At 34.1% G+C, this 20,992-nt stretch overlaps 1 protein-coding gene across 1 annotated transcript in view; it reads left to right on the top strand.

Annotated features, from left to right (window-relative positions):
- The window catches only part of fbxw8 (F-box and WD repeat domain containing 8), a 60,626-nt gene that overhangs the window by 24,620 nt on the left and 15,014 nt on the right, over positions 1-20,992 (top strand). The window contains exon 8 of the mRNA XM_030144353.1: positions 20,542-20,669. Within this exon, the coding sequence (XP_030000213.1) occupies positions 20,542-20,669 (128 nt within the window). The remainder of the gene's footprint in view (positions 1-20,541; positions 20,670-20,992) is intronic.

Below are 20,992 nucleotides of genomic sequence, written 5' to 3'. Positions count from 1 at the left end.
ATACTGTGTTTCTAAGGACCGTGTGCACCTAATTGACTCTTAAGGCTTTTCAGATGATTCTCTCAGGATCAGGAGGCAACTTTGCACCAACTAACATGCTTTCAGGTTGAGTTTGTGGAGACAGAATTGAGACAAGGGGTAAAAGAAGGATTTAGTGATTGATGATTTAGTGATTTATTCCGAACATGCAGTGAAATTTAACATATATGCGAACAAGCAAAACATACATAATAATACAAATATCAACAATCATAACAATCTTAGACAGAAGAACAGCACAATAGTTTCATTTACATGCAAAAAAAGAGGTGGGAAGAAGTATAATTTATTTAATCCCACTCCCTATCCCTAAAATATTATTAATAATATACAGTATATGTCCCTCTTTCTTTTCTGTTACTCTTTTATATTTATATATCTATTCACACACACATACTCATTCATCCATCATATGTTTATACATACATTACAAACAAAAAGTTAAGGATATTTTAAATTTTTGGGCTGTTTTTTTCAGTTGGGATTCTTGCACAGCGCTTTTTACTTTTTTGTGTGTGAATTGAATTGAAACACATTTTTTAATGACCAGACATAGTTTTATTTACAAATGGCAAAAATGACAAAAAAATGACAAAAAAAAAAAAAATTAAATATCCTTAACTTTTTGTCTGTAGTGTATACCCACAACTAGGGATGTAAAAATTTCATATCACGGTTATTGTGACCAAAATTATCACGGTTACCATTATTATTGCAGTATTGTTGAAATTGTGCTCAAAATGTTCAAAAAATACTTATACACACACTGAAATAATTTAACCAAGTTGTATTTTGGGAAAATAAATAAATAAATAAATAATTGGCACAATGCACTTTCTCTTGGTCAAAACATTCAAATATTAACCCTTAGGGGTCTGAGCCTATTTTGTCCATTTTTCAGTACTTTTGATTTTGCCTTTATATACTATATAAAGAAATGTTTACTATACCCATCTTTGGTATCTTTTTTTGTTTCAGCCCAACTTCATCTATCTCATCTGCCTATTATTTTTTTCACTTTAACCTACTATATCAACATAAAAGGACAAAAAATAAAATAAATAAATAAAATCCAATTTGAGAAATGTACATAATTTATTGCATAAATAACAAAAGATGCTCAACGAACCTTTTCAAAGACTTTAAAAGTGAATATTTGTTCTAAATATTAGGAATATAAAATTAAAATTGCAATAAATTAAAACTATACTCAAATATTTGACATACAAGCAGATCTTTGCATAGGCGTTTTCTCCGGAAAAGTGCTGTAATCAAACGCAGTTATCATGATAATTAGAATTTAACCGGTAATACTAACTGTCGGGAATTTTACCGCGGTTTATCGTTATACCAGTAATCGTTACATCCCTACACACAATATACAAGTACACATACACGCATACAAATACACACATAATCTTTTACCAATGCGTTTCTTAGTTGTGCTGGTGAATAAATAAACAAATACTGAATAACTCAAAGAAAAAAATATATACATAAACAACAGTGAACATATGGTGACAATTAATAACCCTCATCCCAATATCTTGTGAAAAACACGTTCTTTTTTTATTTTTATTTTTTATTTATAAAGAACACTTACAAATGACAATGCCACAATCTGTTACATTCTTCCTCATACATATATATATATCTTTATACATACACATATACACATACATATGCACACACACACACACACACACACACACACATATATATATATATATATATATATATATATACACATACACACACACACACATACATATATACATACATACACATACAAATACACATACATACATATATCTATACCATAACATTTACATATGAACAGTCACAGATCATCTGAGTATTTCTCGATGTAGCTCTTTCAGATGTTTTTTTTAGACCTTTAGGTAAATATTGGTTAGAACAATTTTCAACAAGAACATTGGAAGCTTTCACAATGGAAGGTTTTTCAAAGACAAAATTCCTGTGTAGCAATATAATGAAATAAAAAAGGTTCAGGTTAAAGGTCATAGGCAAAAGAGAGAAAAAATAAAAATGTCTAGATCAATAACACACTGTTTCCTGACCCTTTTCCAAAAATTCAAGAGAAGTCTGGTCTTATAGGTTTGACATACTCAGTCCATTTACTCCAGATTTTGTAAAATTTCTCTTTCTGGACTCTAAGGGAATATGACAGCTGTGAAAAACACCTTCTTATAAGTGTTTTTGAATTATGTTTGAACATTCCTTGTGCTCCTCCCTCAGTCTATTCCATACTTTAACACCACACACAGATATACTAAAACTTTTCCTAGTAGTGTGCAAAGAAATGTTAGTAAAGACATGCTAAAGAAGGCTACAAAACAGAGGAATGAAGATGGCGGTGGCTTCAGAGGGACCACTACCACACAGGCAGATGCTGAGCTTGTGGTTGAAAAGTCTTTGGCAAAGCTTCATCTGCTTCTGTCCTGTTAGAAAAGATCAGCCAGTACATGACAGCATGACTCCTACCAACTCATAGGCAGCACTAAAGCACCACATAGTGGACCTGGGGGGGAGTAGCAGTTATGTGAGGTTTACATTTTCATAGTACTAATAATACTTTAGTTCAGGGGTCTCAAACATGCCAAAGGATCTAATCCGGCCCGTGGGATGAATTGTCAAAAATTCCACTGTCAAGGCTGTTGAACTCATTTTAGTTCAGCTTCCACATACAGACCAATATGATCTACAGTAAAATAATAGCATTGTAACCTACAAAAAAAAAAAAAAGATTCCATATTTTCTTCTCAGTTTGATGTCAAAAAAATATTACAGTATGTCTATAAATAATGACAACTTCAAATTTTTGTCTTTGTTTTAGTGCAAAAAAGTAACGTTAAATTATGAAAATATTTACATTTACAAACTATCCTGTAACCATAAAACATGAATAACCTGAACAAATATGAACAACCTGAAATGTCTAAAGAAAATTAAGCACAATTTTAACAATTTTCTGCCTGTTCCTCAGTGTTTAGTGTCTTTGTAGATCTGATCCTTAATGCACATGTAGGAATAATAAGTTGAGGCATAATATTGTTAAAATTGCACTTATTTTTCTTAAGAAATTTCAGTTTTGTCAGGTTATTCACATCTTTTTTGTTTGGATAGTTTATAAAAGTAAGTATTTTCATAATTTAATGTTTGTTTTTTGCACTATAACAAAGACAAATATTTGGAGTTGTCATTATTTATAGGTTATTCTGTTATTATTTTACTGGTTCGACCCACTGGAGATCAACTTGGGCTGAATGTGGCCCCTGAAAAAAAACGAGTTTGAGACCAAGTGCAAAAATTCCACAGTCTTGAATTGAATTAAGCGAAAAAAAAAAAAAAAAAAAAAAAATAGCTTGAATTAAGGAAAAAAAATCTTGAATAAAGCAAAAAAAAAAAAAAATCTTCAATTAAGTAAAAAAATCTTCAATTAAGCCCAGAAAAAAAAATCTTAAATTTAGCAAAAAATTTTGAATGAAGCAAAAAATCTTGAATTAACAACTTCAATTTTTTGTCTTTGTTTTAGTCCAAAAATAACATTAAATTATGAAAATATTTACATTTACAAACTATCCTGTAACAATAAAATGTGAATAACCTGTACAAATATGAACAACGTGAAATGTCTAAAGAAAATTAAGCACAATTTTAACAATTTTCTGCCTGTTCCTCAGTGTTTAGTGTCTTTGTAGATCTGATCCTTAATGCACATGTAGGAATAATAAGCTGAGGCATAATATTGGATCAGATCGTTAAAATTGCACTTATTTTTCTTAAGAAATTTCAGTTTTGTCAGGTTATTTACATCTTTTTTGTTTGGATAGTTTATAAAAGTAAGTATTTTCATAATTTAATGTTTTGGGGTTTTTTTGCACTATAACAAAGACAAATATTTGGAGTTGTCATTATTTATAGGTTATTCTGTTATTATTTTACTGGTCCGACCCACTGGAGATCAACTTGGGCTGAATGTGGCCCCTGAAAAAAAACGAGTTTGAGACCAAGTGCAAAAATTCCACAGTCTTGAACTGAATTAAGCAAAAAAAAAAAATTAGCTTGAATTAAGGAAAAAATCTTGAATAAAGCAAAAAAAAAAAAAAATCTTCAATGAAGTAAAAAAATCTTCAATTAAGCCAAAAAAAAATCTTAAATTAACCACTTCAAATTTTTGTCTTTGTTTTAGTGCAAAAAATAACATTAAATTATGAGAATATTTACATTTACAAACTATCCTGTAACAATAAAACGTGAATAACCTGAACAAATATGAACAACCTGAAATGTCCAAAGAAATTTAAGCACAATTTTAACAATTTTCTGCCTGTTACTAATTGTTTATCGTCTTTATAGATCTGATCCTTAATGCACATGTAGAAATAATAAGTTGAGGCATAATATTGTTAAAATTGCACTTATTTTTCTTAAGAAATTTCAGTTTTGTCAGGTTATTTACATCTTTTTTGTTTGGATAGTTTATAAAAGTAAGTATTTTCATAATTTAATGTTTTGGGGTTTTTTTGCACTATAACAAAGACAAATATTTGGAGTTGTCATTATTTATAGGTTATTCTGTTATTATTTTACTGGTCCGACCCACTGGAGATCAAATTGGGCTGAATGTGGCCCCTGAAAAAAAACGAGTTTGAGACCAAGTGCAAAAATTCCACAGTCTTGAACTGAATTAAGCAAAAAAAAAAAATTAGCTTGAATTAAGGAAAAAATCTTGAATAAAGCAAAAAAAAAAAAATCTTCAATTAAGTAAAAAAAATCTTCAATTAAGCCAAAAAAAAAATCTTAAATTAACCACTTCAAATTTTTGTCTTTGTTTTAGTGCAAAAAATAACATTAAATTATGAGAATATTTACATTTACAAACTATCCTGTAACAATAAAACGTGAATAACCTGAACAAATATGAACAACCTGAAATGTCCAAAGAAATTTAAGCACAATTTTAACAATTTTCTGCCTGTTACTAATTGTTTATCGTCTTTATAGATCTGATCCTTAATGCACATGTAGAAATAATAAGTTGAGGCGTAATATTGTTAAAATTGCACTTATTTTTCTTAAGAAATTTCAGTTTTGTCAGGTTATTTACATCTTTTTTGTTTGGAAAGTTTATAAAAGTAAGTATTTTCATAATTTAATGTTTTGGGGTTTTTTTGCACTATAACAAAGACAAATATTTGGAGTTGTCATTATTTATAGGTTATTCTGTTATTATTTTACTGGTCCGACCCACTGGAGATCAAATTGGGCTGAATGTGGCCCCTGAAAAAAAACGAGTTTGAGACCAATTGCAAAAATTCCACAATCTTGAATTGAATTAAGCAAAAAAAAAATAGCTTGAATTAAGGAAAAAATCTTGAATAAAGCAAAAAAAAAAAAAAAAAAAAAAAAAAAAAAAAAAAAAAAAAAAAAAAAAAATATATATATATATATATATATATATATATATATATATATATATCTTCAATTAAGTAAAAAAATCTTCAATTCAGCCCAAAAAAATCTTAAATAAACCACTTCAAATTTTTGTCTTTGTTTTAGTGCAAAAAATAACATTAAATTATGAGAATATTTACATTTACAAACTATCCTGTAACAATAAAACGTGAATAACCTGAACAAATATGAACAACGTGAAATGTCCAAAGAAAATTAAGCACAATTTTAACAATTTTCTGCCTGTTACTCAGTGTTTATCATCTTTATAGATCTGAACCATAATGCACATGTAGAAATAATACATTGAGGCATAATATTGTTAAAATTGCACTTATTTTTCTTAAGAACTTCCAGTTTTGTCAGGTTATTTACATCTTTTTTGTTTGGATAGTTTATAAAAGTAAGTATTTTCATAATTTTATGAGGTTTTTTGCACTAAAACAAAGAAAAAAATTTAGAGTTGTCATTATTTATAGGTTATGATGCTATTATTTTACTGGTCCGGCCCACTGGAGATCAAATTAGGTTGAATGTGGCCCCTGAAAGAAAATGAACTTGAGACCCCTGCTTTAATTGATTTAGTTTTAGTTTTGAATGATTTTTTTAGATGTTGAACTTGAAATTTTACTTCCAAGACCTCAAACCCACATGCTTGCGTCTTGTTTTACTTCAGTTTCAGCTTAATTGGGTCCTCCTCTTTGGCTTTCTGTTTTTATTTTGACTCCTGGGTATTCTGCTGTTGTGCCCTCTGCTTTGTCTGTGAAAACTTAGTAAACTCCATTTTTAAAGGTGCTATATAAATAAAAGTTATTGTTATTATATGAAGTATTCAATGAAATATCAAGTAGAATTTGCAAAGATAGGGATAGAACTGGATTTAATTGCAGCAGTAAATAGTAAGTCGTTTGAACCTGGCTGCTCTTATCATAAAATGAGTCGAAACTCTTTACAAAATTATGCCAATTCATTATTAGCATAGCTCTCTCACTAATTAAAATACTTAACAGTTTTAATTAAGCGGTCTGTCACTTTTGTGAGGAGCAACTTCATACAGCGATGAAGGCAGAGCATGAATTGGCTGCAAAATCAAACCAGTCTTGATTTATGCCATCTTTAGTGGGGAAAACATATGCTTCATTAAAATCTGTTAAAATGTGTAAAGGTGGCATCTGTGGGAGTCATTTCACACCTTTTCCCCCACAGAGAAGTGAAACTTTTAATTTACAGAATCTTGGATTAACTCAAGCATGCTGCTGTGATTTGGATTCAGGCTGTGGGGTAATCACTGACTTTGCTGCAGTTTGTTTTTGTTTTTTTTCTCCATTTTTTTTACAATGTCTTTATTGAGCTTTGGTGTACATATTAAACATTCAGTATTCATTTGTACAGTATTGTTTTGAAATAAAATACATAGTCTGCACCCCCAACCCAACCCACCTTTTCACGTGAACAGAACATGATTTCACTCATTTACTCTTAGTGTAAAAAGGAAATAAATATACAAATAAATGTTACACGGAATAAATAAAAATATTATGGATATTCAAACACAAACATACTCTATATGGTACCTTAATTTTTAGATTTTAATATACAATGCAGGAGAAAAAAAAAAAATTTCAGATGCCGTTCACAGAGCAAAAATAATACCATACTACCATACAATGTTGTTTACAGTATTTTCTCATACATTTCCTGTAAGATTTGTCCAATATCTGTTTTTTTTTCACTTGAGTTTTTATTGAAATTTTACAAACACATAATAAGCAAAAACAACAAAAAAACAAACAAACAAACCTTGCTTTGGGTACACTACACGACATTACATTTACATTATTCAGTCCGTCCACCATTCTGAGGTCTATTATCAGTCCATTTATTCCATTTTTTGTCCATTTGTGCTTCTTGTAGTCACAGTTTGTGCGTTTTTTTTCTTCCATTGTATATATTCCTTCAATAATTGGGATCCACTGGTCCTTTGTTGGTGGTTCTGTCTTTCCCCAGTTCCTTGTAACAGTTTTTGCAAGCCACCAAAAGATACCTTAACCAAGTATATGTCATTTCCCACTACATTTCTATCAGAAAAGTTACACAAATACATTACATCACAGCTTATTGGAATCTCATATCCCATTGTTTTTTGTAACACTCCACACACCATCTCCCAAAACAGTTATTTTATCATATATCCAAAAGACGTGTGTGATCTACATCAAATTCTCCACCTTCCCTCCAACATTTCTGCTGTCTGTTTAACTGCTTATTTTGTCCAATATCTGTTTTATGAATAAATTGTACAAAGGGTTTCCAGATACTTTCATATATATATATATATATATATATATATATATATATATATATATATATATATATATATATATATATATATATACAGGGTGGGGAAGCAAAATTTACAATGAACATTTAGTTGTTTTTTCTCAGCAGGCACTACGTCAATTGTTTTGAAACCAAGCATATATTGATGTCATAATCATACCTAACACTATTATCCATACCTTTTCACAAACTTTTGCCCATATGAGTAATCAGGAAAGCAAACGTCAAAGAGTGTGTGATTTGCTGAATGCACTCGTCACACCAAAGGAGATTTCAAAAATAGTTGGAGTGTCCATAAAGACTGTTTATAATGGAAAGAAGAGAATGACTATGAGCAAAACTATTACGAGAAAGTCTGGAAGATACTATTAAAGAAGAATGGGAGAAGTTGTCACCCGAATATTTGAGGAACACTTGCGCAAGTGTCAGGAAGTGTGTGAAGGCAGTTATTGAGAAAGAAGGAGGACACATAGAATAAAAACATTTTCTATTATGTAAATTTTCTTGTGGCAAATAAATTCTCATGACTTTCAATAAACTAATTGGTCATACACTGTCTTTCAATGCCTGCCTCAAAATATTGTAAATTTTGCTTCCCCACCCTGTGTGTATATATATATATATATATATATATATATATATATATATATATATATATATATATATATATATATATATATATGTGTGTGTGTGTGTGTATATATGTATATGTATATATATATATATATATATATATATATATATATATATATATATATATATATATATATATATGTACTACAAACAAAAAGTTAAGGATATTTTTAATATTTGGGCTATGTTTTTCAGTTTTGATTCTTGCACAGTGCTTTTTCCTTTTTTGGTGTGAATTTAAACACATTTTTTTTAATGACCAGACATAGTTTTATTTACAAATGGCAAAAATGACAAACAAAAATTACAAAAAAAAAAGAAATATCCTTAACTTTTTGTTTGTAGTGTATGTTTATTTATTTATTTATTTATGCTATAGCATTACACCAAGTAGGTGGATTGGACTTTTTCTAACATAGAGCTATCATCCTTTTGGCCTGTAATATTGCAAAGTCTGTGAATTTGCGTTGTTGGAGTTTAATTTAAAGTTCTTTGGATACAGATGAAGCAGAATTAGCTTGGCGTCAAAGACTTTGCTGCAGTTTTCTTCCTAAATCTGACACTTTCAAGTACAAGACTCCTTTGTGTGGATGATTGGTTCTCTTATGGTGTGGTGTGTGTTCTCAGTCAGCCTTTGTCTTCTAGCCTTTTCCTTCTCTGTTGGTGGTGTCAGTGGGTGTGTGTGAGTGTGTGGTCGAAGCCAGTCTCCAGATCCTCATTACTACTCGGTGTCTTCTTGCCAGTGGACCGGGGGCACCCAGGCATCCACCCAGCTCGTGGCTGGGCATTCGGCACAAGCTGGCATATCCACTGGCAAACTATCCATCCGCTGCAGTGGATCTACCGCTGAGCACAGAGCACAAGTGCTGTCAGAAAACCTGCCATCCCCCATTGCCTTGGGTTCAGAAGGCTTTTTCTGAATGCACTGAAGCCTGAATGAATGCTTCAATGTACAGTGTGTATACATGTTAGTCTGTATTAGGGATGTAACGATATGAAAATTTCATATCACGGTTATTGTGACCAAAATTATCACGGTTATCATTATTATCACGTTATTGTTGACATATTCTGAAAATGTTCAAAAAGTACTTATACACACACTGAAATAATTTAACCAAGTTGTATTTTGGACAAAAAAAAAAAAAAAAAATAGGCACAATGTACTCTCTCTTCGCAGAAACATTCAAATATTAACATGTAAACATCAAACATACAAATGTGCATTAACCCTTTCATGGATGAATTATGAGAACCTTCATCAAGATTTTTTGTCTAGAGTGTTTTTATTCCTCCTTAGCCATGAAAAAAACAATGTGATGGAGGGTTTTTTTTCATGTTGTTACAAAAATGTCCACTCAGCTACACCATGCATTTAATTTTTGAAGTAAAGACGCATGTATTTAAAACCCAATAGGGTCAGAACACAGTAATGTCCCATCAGAGAGCAAACTTTAATTGATTGCCATTCCAACATTCATTTCAATATAAAGTAGTTCCTTGTTTTGGATAATCCCTTATGATCCAACTAAAGCAAAAATGAATTTAAAAGTAAAAATGTGGATCATTTAGCAACACTAATCTGTCAAATTGTCTCTAAAATGTCCCGTCAGAGAGATTTCAAATACCGTGTTTTGACCCAATAGCAGAAAGTGATATGAAAACACTGAAATTAAAACATTGTCAACTGCTGCTAATGTGATGTTTTCTCACATTTTAACATATTCTAATACTAGTTATTACTCACTTCATGGAGATAATATGCAAAAAAAATCTTTTTGTTTGAAAAAAAAAATTAATTACCATCTAACAATTAACAATTGATTTACACAGAATAACGGTCTGCTGTAGCGACCACTGTGTATGAAAGGGTTAAAGATGGCACCTTATGGCCATTGTTTCACCATTTTCCATATCAAGTTTGAGTTGTTTTAGTTTATTTTTCATAGATAAATAGATAGTCTCTCTCTCTCTGTGTGCTTGGACCGGGTCTCTCTCTCTCTCTCTCTCTCTCTCTCTCTCTCTTTCAAAATGCGGTAATCAAACATGGTTATCATGATAATTAGAATTTAAACAGTAATACTAACCGTCTGGAATTTTACCACGGTCTGTCGTTATACTGGTAATCGTTACATCCCTAGTCTGTATATGAAGACAAAGAATGAGTGGAAGCAGTGGCGTGGATCAGCTTCAGGACAGACGTAAATATGTCAGTCATGATGCAACGGAGACTAGTGAGTGATTGGGGTATTCCTCGCACTTTGTGTCAGGTAGTGTTTTTGAAGCTCGATGCTTATATAGATGTACATGGACTAAAATGATGTGCCGAAAATCCTGCACGTCTGAAGGTTTGTCCTGCCCTGTGGGATGAGTGAAATGCCAGATGACATCCTGTCACAAACCTGCCATAAAAATGTATCTGGTCTAATCTGTGTTTGTTCACATGGTGCCCAGACCAAATGTAGCTGAGTCCATATTTGTGTAAGAAATGGGCAGCAGGACATGACAGGGTTTAGAGGCCGTAAGACATAAGACACAGGAGGACCAGTAGACTGCAGGTTTCTGTTCGTACTCATCAACTGGGCAAGTGATGCACCCACGGGGGCATGAGACCCCCCACATTTAAAGGAATAGTTTTGGTGTCTTATCCTACCAAAGTTCTTTTTTGTCTAAACTCAAGGAAATATTTCTAGTGTCTAATCTCAATAAATTACTTTTAGTGTCTAAAGCTAACAAAGTACTTTTTCGGTATCTACTCTAGAGCTGCAACCGATTAATCGACTCAAAGTGATCCAAAAAAATCATTCAGCCACAATTCTCCTGAATCAAAGCTTTGTGTCCTTCATTTCTCTGCTGTTAAACGTTGGTTCCACTGTTGTGTTTCACACGGACGCTTATTGTGATGCACAGAGAAGCTTCAATTCAGGAAAACTGCAATAGAATATTTCCCTTCAATCAATTTGAGTCGATAAATCAAATTGTGAATTTTTGCATTCGCTTCAAGCACCTAATCCATTAATTGGTTGCAGCTCTAGTCTACTCCTATTTAAGGTCTTTTATTGTCTAATCCTGACAAAGAACTTTTGGTGTGTAATCTTGATGAACTATTCTTTCAATCCAGTAGTTTTGGTGTTTAAGTCTACTTGGTAGCTTTTTTTTTTTTTTTTTTGTTCTTAACCTATAAAGACCCAAATAGCCACCAGTTAACCGAAAATGAAAAGAAAAAGTAATAAGTAGTGAAGTTTCTTTTCAAATGCAGTAACTATTAAAGTAGTCTCATTACAATTTAAACAAGTAACGAGTAACTAATTACTTTTTTGAGTACCTAACTACCCCAACACTGGTTATAATGACCACACATATGCATTTCTCAGCCTCTGTATTAACCCTTAAAGGCCCAAACAGCCACTGGCGACGAAAACCATCCACTGTAAACTGTTTAATACCTGTTGATTCATTAATCCTATCAATACATGTAAATAATTGGTGTAAAATGCAGTTTGTCATCTTTTCATGGTCATCAGATATGACCCATTTGGACGTTCAGAGGCTCCAAAATGAACGTAGAAACACTGTCATCTACTACAACATTGATTCACCAGTAAAACCCATGGAGTTGGATCAATGATAGTGGATGGAGACACTTGTTTTATGTTCAATTAATGATATATTTTACTGAAAAAGTCACTTTTTCTTCAGTTTTTTTCTGTTTCTGATATAACAACCCTCAACTTTAATCTGAGCTTTAATGAACATCCACATGATCAGTGAATAAAATATAGGGAAATACATAATTTTCACTGAAAAATATGCAAAATGCAGAGGATAATATTGTAATAATAAATGGTGAAAAATCACTTAAGAAAGGTTAAATATAGAGAAAAATTCATTTGGGAATTGCCATGAAAGTAGAACTGGGTCTTTATGGGTTAGATTTGGTAGTGTTTTTTTAAACTCTTTTTATTGAAATTAGAACAATGACAATATAAAAAAAAGTCATATATAGTATCCAACATATGTGTCAGAACAAGAACACTACACCTGCACTCACATGTACACATACACAAAAAAGGGGGGGGGGGGGCTGTCTGCTTACTTAATATTAAAGTAATTTATAAAGGGCTGCCAAATTGAATGAAATAACTTTACATTATCTTTTAGTGAAAATTAGATTTTCTCCAAATGTAAGTGTTGCATAATGTCTTTGAACAGAGCCTGATGAGTTGGAGGATTTTTGTTCTTCCTGTTTAACAGAATTAGGCGTCTGGCCAGTAGAGTCACAAACTTTAAAACAACATTCTGTTTAGTACTAAGGTCCACTCCTGTTGGTTCCACGCCAAACAATATTGTTATTGGGTCTGGAGGGATCTGTCTCTTCAAGATCTTAGACAAAGTCAGTAAAGTTTCAGTCCAATAGGTAGTGATGGTGGGGCATGTCCAAAACGTGTGTGCCAGTGAAGCTGAGCTCTGGCTGCAACGATCGTAAAGGGGGTTCACTCCAGAGAACATCCTGGACATCTTCGATTTAGACAGATGCAAGTTGTGCAAGATTTTAAACTGCAGCAGTCCATCAAGGTCAACGTAAACTTTATTTTCCCTGAGGGGCAATTTGTTTTACAGCCAGCAGTATCACAAAGGCAACAAACCAGCAATAAATACAATTAAAGCCGCAAGCAGCATCTAAAGGCCCTCGCCACGGGCACGTCCAGTAGAAGTATGTCCATCGTTCAGCAGGTGGCGCTCTAGCACCAAATTTCAGTGTCTTCTGATGAATGGGTGTAGGCCTGGGAGATTGACAACTGATTCAAATTTGAGGCAGATCTTTGGTTTTATGTCCGAACTAAAGAAATTTTAGTATAAGTAAATCTGTAGGGGGTGCTATGCAGCTAAAATTGAATTTCTTCCTTTGAATGGGTGTAGACCTGCGAGACTTACCAGTGAGTCAAATTTGAGCCAAATCGGTGTTCGTATGTTTGAATTAATGCAATTTTCGTGAAGGTAAATTTGTAGGGGGTGCTATTTAGCAAAATGTCATTTTCTTTTGATAAATGGGTGTAGTCCTGGGAGATTGACAACTTATTCAAATTTGAGCCAAATTGGTGTTTTTATGTCTAACGTGAAGTAATTTTCGTAAAGGTAAAATTGTAGGGGGCGCTATGGCACCGAATTTCAAATTTTTCTGATAAATGGGTGTAGGCCTGAGAGATAGACGTCTGAGTCAAATTTGAGCCAAATCGGTGTTCGTATGTCCGAACTGAAGCAATTTTAATAAAAAAATATTAAAAATTTTTGTAGGGGGCGCTGTAGTGCAAAACTTCAGTTTCTTTTGACAAATAGGTGTAGGCCTGGGAGACAGAAGTCTGAGTCAAATTTAAGCCAAATCGGTGTTTGTATGTCCGAACTGATGTCATTTTTGTAAATGTACATTTGTAGGGGGCGCTATAGTGCGAAATTTCAATTTCTTTCAATAAATGGGTGTAGGCCTGGGAGATAGACGTCTGAGTCAAATTTCAGCCAAATCGGTGTTTGTATGTCTGAGCTGAAGCAATTTTTGTGATGGCAAAGTTTGTAACGTCGTCGCACAAAAACGGTGACACCGATTCAAAAATTTCGGATAACTTTTGATGTCCCACTTCTCTAGATACTGTACACCGATTTAGAGCTCATTCGGCCAAACGGCTTAGTAGGAGATAGTTAAAATACAACGTCAGCGAAAACGCTGACTCAGCATTTTGGAAATTTCAATCCAATATGGCCGACTAAGGGTTGGTTTAGGGGCGTGGCCATAATAATATTTTTTGTTTGTCTCCTCATGATGAATCTGTGTACCGATTTTCGTGGCTCTACGACAAACTTTATGTTGGACGAGCTCCCATTGGCGCAATGCATTTCCACTTTTCAAGGGGGCGCTGCCGCAACATTTCTTTACCGATCTCTACGAAACCTATATGTAAATTCAATTTCGCGCACTTCTGAATTTTAGGCAAAATTTGGTGAGTTTTCGTAAATGTTCAGAGGGTCAAAATTGAGCTCAAAGAGCAGGAGAAAAAAAATAAGAATCTGAGCACAAGAACAATATAGCCGTTTCTATGGCAACCACATATTTGGCCTTATTTGAAAGCTCTCGAGCTCCCCCACATGTCTGTCTCAGTGCCGTGAATGTGAATATGTGTGAGAGTGGCGACAGTGGCGAAAGGCGACCGCGTCACTGGCGATTTCATCCCCATGCGCCCACTGCAGACTCAATAGGCCCTGCGCCGGCTTTACTCGGCTCGGGCCTAATAAATGGTCCATTAAGACAATAGCACTAACATTACAAAGAGTTATTCAGCAGAACAATGGCTGCTGGAACCAAACAATTCCTCATCCTATTGGTCCTACATTTAGGAACACTGTATCTGCGACCTGATCGAAGCAACCTGAACCCATCATACAGGGGATGACTGGGATCATCCAGGACTGACTGAGCCTTCTTCAGAGTCCGCCTCTGGTACAACACAGTCAGTGAGTGTGGTGCCAGCAATTCTGCTGCACACTTTGGTGATGCCCTGCAACCTGTTCCTGTTTTTAAGGGTAAGCAGCCCATACCAGCTGATAAAAGAAAAGGTCAGCACAGATTCAATAAAACAAGAATAAAACATTTTCATAAAAGTGTCATCCACTTTGAAACTGCAAAGCTTACGGTAAAAATGAGCTTTTTTACATACAGCATCCACCTGAGACTTGAATGTTAGCCTACATCACAGGTGTCAAACATGCGGCCCGGGGGCCAAATCTGGCCCGCCTTGGGATGAATTTGTGAAATGGAAAAATTACATTAAGATCTTAACAATCCTTTTAGTTCAGGTTCCACATTCAGACTAATTCAATCTCAAGTGGGTCAAACCAGTAAAATACAATCATAATGACACATAAATAATGACAACTCCAAATTTTTCTCTTCGTAAATGTAAATATTTTCATGTATTTACAGTAAAACAAAGTATAATTTCGCAAAAAAAGTGAATAACCTGAACAAGTATGAACAACCTGGAATGTCTTAGGAGAAGTAAGTACAATTTTAACAAGATTCTGTGTGTCATTAAATGTTTTTTGAATTTGTAGATCCACTGTGATCTGTAAGTTGTAATGTACATGTGTAAATGATAAACTGTGGTATAATATTGTTAAAATTACACTTATTTTTTCAGTTTGTTCATGTTATTTACATCTTTTGAAAGGATAGTTTGTAGATGTAAAGCTTTTCATAATAAATAATAATAAATGTACTTTTTTTTTGCTCTAAAACATAGAGAAAAGTTTGGAGTTGACATTGTTTATATATTATTATGTTATTATTTTACTGGTCCGGCCCACTTCAGATCAAATTTAGCTGAATGTGGCCCCTAAAATGAGTTTGGCACGCCTGGCCTACATGTTAGCCTCGAATGTCTACAACAGATGGAAGAAGAGTGGAAGAGTGGAGTCGTTCCTGTGCTTTAGTCCATTAACTCTCAGTTATGGTTACACCTAGGACATTAGACCAGGCTAAATTCGATATTGTTTTTGCTTAGAATCACCAAGCAGTCTAAAAACTGGTTTTATTTAGGCCGTGAACCCTAGTAACCTTGGTAAGAGTCCTTCATCCATGACCATCTCCTCTACATGTGACTTTCTGTAACTTTGTACCACATCACCTGACTTCCTGTTGCCTTTCTGCCACGGTCTTCCAGCTAGAAAACCCTGACGACTAATTTCTCCCAAGCAGTTCCACAGAGAGTCGGCTTCTGCGTCTCATGCTTTCGTATTTGTGGTTGATCTTATGACATTTAAGATGAATCAAAAAGGGACTCAAACTGTGGCTGTTGGCCAAAAGTGTTTAACCACACAGACAATAGGAGGGTAAAAGGTTCTTGCAAACTACATCAATCACTGCAATATTTTTCATCTTTTTAAAAGCCAAGTGAGTAATTAGATTAACATCCCAGTACAAGCCACCATTAGAGTTTCTTTTGTTTGGGAGTCTCACTGGGGCTCCAACAAGTGCATTAACGTAACTACTTCTCTACAGCCTTGCCCATGATTGTTCCTCCTCGAAACATTCAGCTGCAGTCTCTAAATAGCCCCCCAGCGTTCTCCCTCAGCAGTGTTTCCTCATTTCAGTGGGCGGTGGGCAGTATTTAATAAAAAAAATATCTTCCATAAACTGTAATTATTCATCGAGAACACTAGGCCGAACCTAATTTCAGCCCCCCCCCCTTCTGTCTCAAGTCACCCCCCTCTCATCTGCGGTCCAAATCCTATCAAGCTGTCATTTCAAAGTCCGGAGTGATTTGGGTTTTGCCCTGGGGCGGTGCACAATTAAAGCTCTGCTTGGCCCAAATAGGGGACACACAAAAACTGTTGGCGCTTTGTCAAACCTTACATCATGCCTCTATTTTTTTTTTTTTTTTTTTTTTTTTTTTTTTACTTCCTTCAAACTTCTTTATCCTCGTAGCTGCCTGTCCATCCCTGTCTCCCTCTAGTTCCATGTGTTATTATTTTTTTTTTTTTTTTTACCTTCTGGCTCTTTTTCTTACCCTCTTCACTTCCCTCATTTAATTTCTTTTATCATTTTAATTACTCAAAGACAATTTTGCCTGGCGGTTATCCTGTTTGTTCTGCCTCATTTGGATGAGGAAACACCCGCAGCTAATAGACCAATTAGACCAGCTCCAGATGACGTCAGTGTAACTCCGAAGAACAAAGTTTGCTGCTGTCATTGAGGCTGAAGCAGCGGTATCTGTCTTGAAAATGCTTGAATTTCAATGCTGTGTTTTCAAGGTTTGAAAAGTGCTTGAAAGTGCTCACAATTATAACTCTGTGATGTGATTTATGTATTTATTACCTCCGCCAAGTGTAACGACGGAGGTTATGTTTTCATCGGGGTTTGTCTCTCTGTTTGTTTGTTTGTCTGTTGGCAAGATAACTCAAAAAGTTATGGGCGGATTTTCATGAAATTTTCAGGAAATGTTGATACTGGCTCAAGGAACAAATGATTAAATTTTGGTGGTGATCGGGGGGCGGGGGGGATGTGTGTGTTTGTTTGTCTGTCTGTCTGTTAGCAAGATAACTCAAAAAGTTATGGACAGATTTGGAGGAAATTTTCAGGAAATGTTGATACTGGCACAAGGAATAAATGATAAAATTTTGGTGGTGTTGGGGGAGTGTGGGGGGGCTGATCTGCCTTGGCAGAGGTCTGCGCTCTCCGAGTGCTTTTCTAGTTTTTAATATTAACTCTGCCAGATTAGATGCCAAGCCAAAGCTACTCACAGAGAGGTGATACATTTAGAAAAAAAAGAAAGCACTCGGAGAGCGCAGACCTCCACCAAGACAGATCTGCCCCCCCTCCCCCGATCACCACCAAAATTTAATAATTTCTTCTTTGTGCAAGTATCAATATTTCCTGAAAATTGTATGAAAATCCGTCCATAAGTTTTTGAGTTATCTTGCTAACAAACAAACAAAGACGCAAACAAACAAAACAAAGTGATCACAATACCTCCTTGCAGAGGTTAAGAAAACTTTCTGTCAAAAAAGAAAATTCCCACATGCGCTCAGGTCGACTCCAGGTACATTTTTATCGTAATCTTTGGTTTGGTGTGAGTGTGCCTGAAGAGCACCAAGTGGCTTCCCTTTTTTTTGATCGAACTTTGTGTTCTCCTTTAATTTCTAAATTTTTTGCTATTACGAAACATCATCACCTTGCCCCCCAAAGGGGAGGCAAGGGGTATTGTTTTTGGTTTGGTTTGTTTGTTTCTTTGTCAACACTTAAACAGTAAATGTATTAGTTGAATTCATACCAAATTGAGTTTATACATTGCGAGTGACTCAGAATAGATGTCGTTACATTTTGGGAAAAGTAGGTCAAAGTTCAAATTTTTGATGAATTTTTAAAGTCTTTTTTTCCCATTTACTTATAATGGGTGAAATTTCACATCTATAAAACAACAGTTTTGTTTCTATTTACTTCAGACTTGGCACATATATAGAGGCAGTTGGAACGCTGACATCAGCACACACATAGACATGATGACATCAGCTGGAGCGATGCCAAAATAAGCTGCAGTACGTGCGAGGGGCGGGGTTTGTTGTGCCTGGCACCACTTGTTTTAGATGTTTATAGCATAATATAATGTACATCATTGTGATAAAAAGTGGAAAAAATAATCCTGAGTATATGTATTCCTGAAGATATGTATTTTACCCCAGCAATAAGGTGCTGTACTGGAAGAACTTGAAAATTACCCTTAAAAGTGCTTGAAAAGTCCTTGAATTTGACATTGAAAAATGTGCACAAACCCTGAACTGAAGTGGTTGTAATAATAATAAAAATAATAATAATAATAATAATAATAACAGTCATATTAACAGAAATAGTAGCAGTTCAGTAGATGTAAAGTCTTCTCAAATATTCAACCTTTGAGGTTAAAGGGGTTTTAGTTCAGAAGTGGAATAAAATATTGTCTAATTCACAGTGACTAAATCCTGGAAAATATGAACTGGTTGTAGGAACAAGTCGACCATGGTCCACTGCCATGTTCCTATAGAAGCTCAGAATGGGCCTCCTCTGTTTTTCCCCATATTATAGAGGGTGTGTAACTGTCTCCTACTATGTTATGAGCACAGAGTTATTCCTTTATCAGAGCTGGGCAATGCATCATGTGTTTTCAGGACATCATGAACACTCACCCTTTGGAGACATTTCTTGCTCGACAAAAGTTCAGCAACCTTGAAATATGTTGATTGTGAAAGTGTTCCTCCAGTTGTATGTGCGTATAGTTTTAGTTAACAAAGAGCATTTTGGAAAGAAGTTTTGTCTTAAGTTCATGTAACCAGAAAACAATTGATTCAGACTGTAAAATTCAGAATGTAAAATTTAAAAAACCAGTATACTATTTAAAAAAAAAAGGTACTATACAAATAGCATAGGTGTATCTTCATAGCTATGCACATACTTGCATATAGTATTATTAATTTAACACAATATTATGAATAACACTAATATTTCATCATGATTTCTTGAACTTGTTGGACAAATTTTGCTGTCTTCCAGTTAACCTCCTAAGACCCAGGAAATGTCAGCAAAGTACAAGCTTTTTTTTGTTTTTTATTAAATAAGTGCCTATATTGGAAACATCATGATGCAACAGTTTTTTCAGATGCAGTTTTTAAAATTTTTATGGAATGTCCTTTGTGGTGGACAGTTTTCTTTTCTTTTTTTTTTTTTTTTTTTTTTTTTTGTATAAAGTTGTGAAACTCTTGTCCACAAATGTAGACAGAAAAGCCAAAGCTGGGTCTTAGGAGGTTAAAACTGCTGGAAATTATTAAGATTTATGATGAATGATGATTAAATCTCCGCTTATTTCAGTATTCAAGTGCTTTTTAAGATGTTTTAATGTGAATTTTATGCGTTGCAATAAAGCATTGGGATGATAGTTTTTGCTCATAATTTTACTATTGCTCCTATCATGTATTTGATTTTATAACTACTTGATTTATTACTATTATTATTATTATTATTATTATTATTATTATTATTATTATTATTATTATTATTATTATTATTATTTTATCTATTTTTTATCCTTGGTACTGAAAATGAAGGAATGCTTTTAAAGAATAAAATTACACCCATCTTTTTAAAATTAATTTGTTTTATTAATTAATTGCGTTTATTTTTACTTTGGAGGGGAAGGTGCAATATATAGATTAGATGTAATACATAATTGAGATCTTGCCGACTCCAAAATCTTGTTGAGTGTGTTTTGTTATTGTATGTGTCTGAATGTGAGTGCAGCAATGTGTAGTACTGTTGTCCAAAACAAATTTCCCATATGGAACAGTAAAATTGATCCAGATCTTGAGTTCCTGGAGTGTTTAGTGAATACTTTCACGCAGTTATTTAAAAAATCAATTTAATATCATAATCATAAACGGTGGAAAATGTTTTAATTATGTTGCGTGGTGGTGAAAATGACGTGTAAAAAAGCAAATAATTCACTGTGAAATCTAAATCTTGTGTCGTTTCAGATCCACGTCTACAGCCTGGAGACGGGTAAGATGACAGTTTGCGTCGGCAGCTCACCAGGGGATTTCACTTGCATCAACCTGAGAGACAGTCCAGCACATCTACTGGTGTGCGGGAACAAAGACAGGAGGTAGGACGCACCTGCACGTCTTCACACAGATGGAAAACAACACCACCACAAAATACCAGATAAACCAACAGAGCTCACGTACAGATGTTTTCGACTGTTTATTAAGAAATCACAAACTTCAAGGCGTAGCTCCCATCTGTTCAGAGTGAGCCAACAACTTTAGCTGAAAGGAGGTTTGTTAAATGGTTTTAACACCTGGATGAAGGAAACTGGAAAGCAGAAGCTGAGCAGGTGTTAAGAAACCGTGACTTTATTCAGTTTGCGCGTTACAAACACTCCCAAGTATCGCTGTTGCCTTGAAAAACAAAGCCTTTAAGAACCTC

The sequence above is a fragment of the Sphaeramia orbicularis genome, chromosome 9 (genome assembly GCF_902148855.1).
Source record: "Sphaeramia orbicularis chromosome 9, fSphaOr1.1, whole genome shotgun sequence".
NCBI classification, from domain to species: Eukaryota; Metazoa; Chordata; class Actinopteri; order Kurtiformes; family Apogonidae; genus Sphaeramia; species Sphaeramia orbicularis.
Note: the sequence above shows the minus strand (reverse complement) of the source record. Positions and strands in the feature narration are given on the sequence as shown.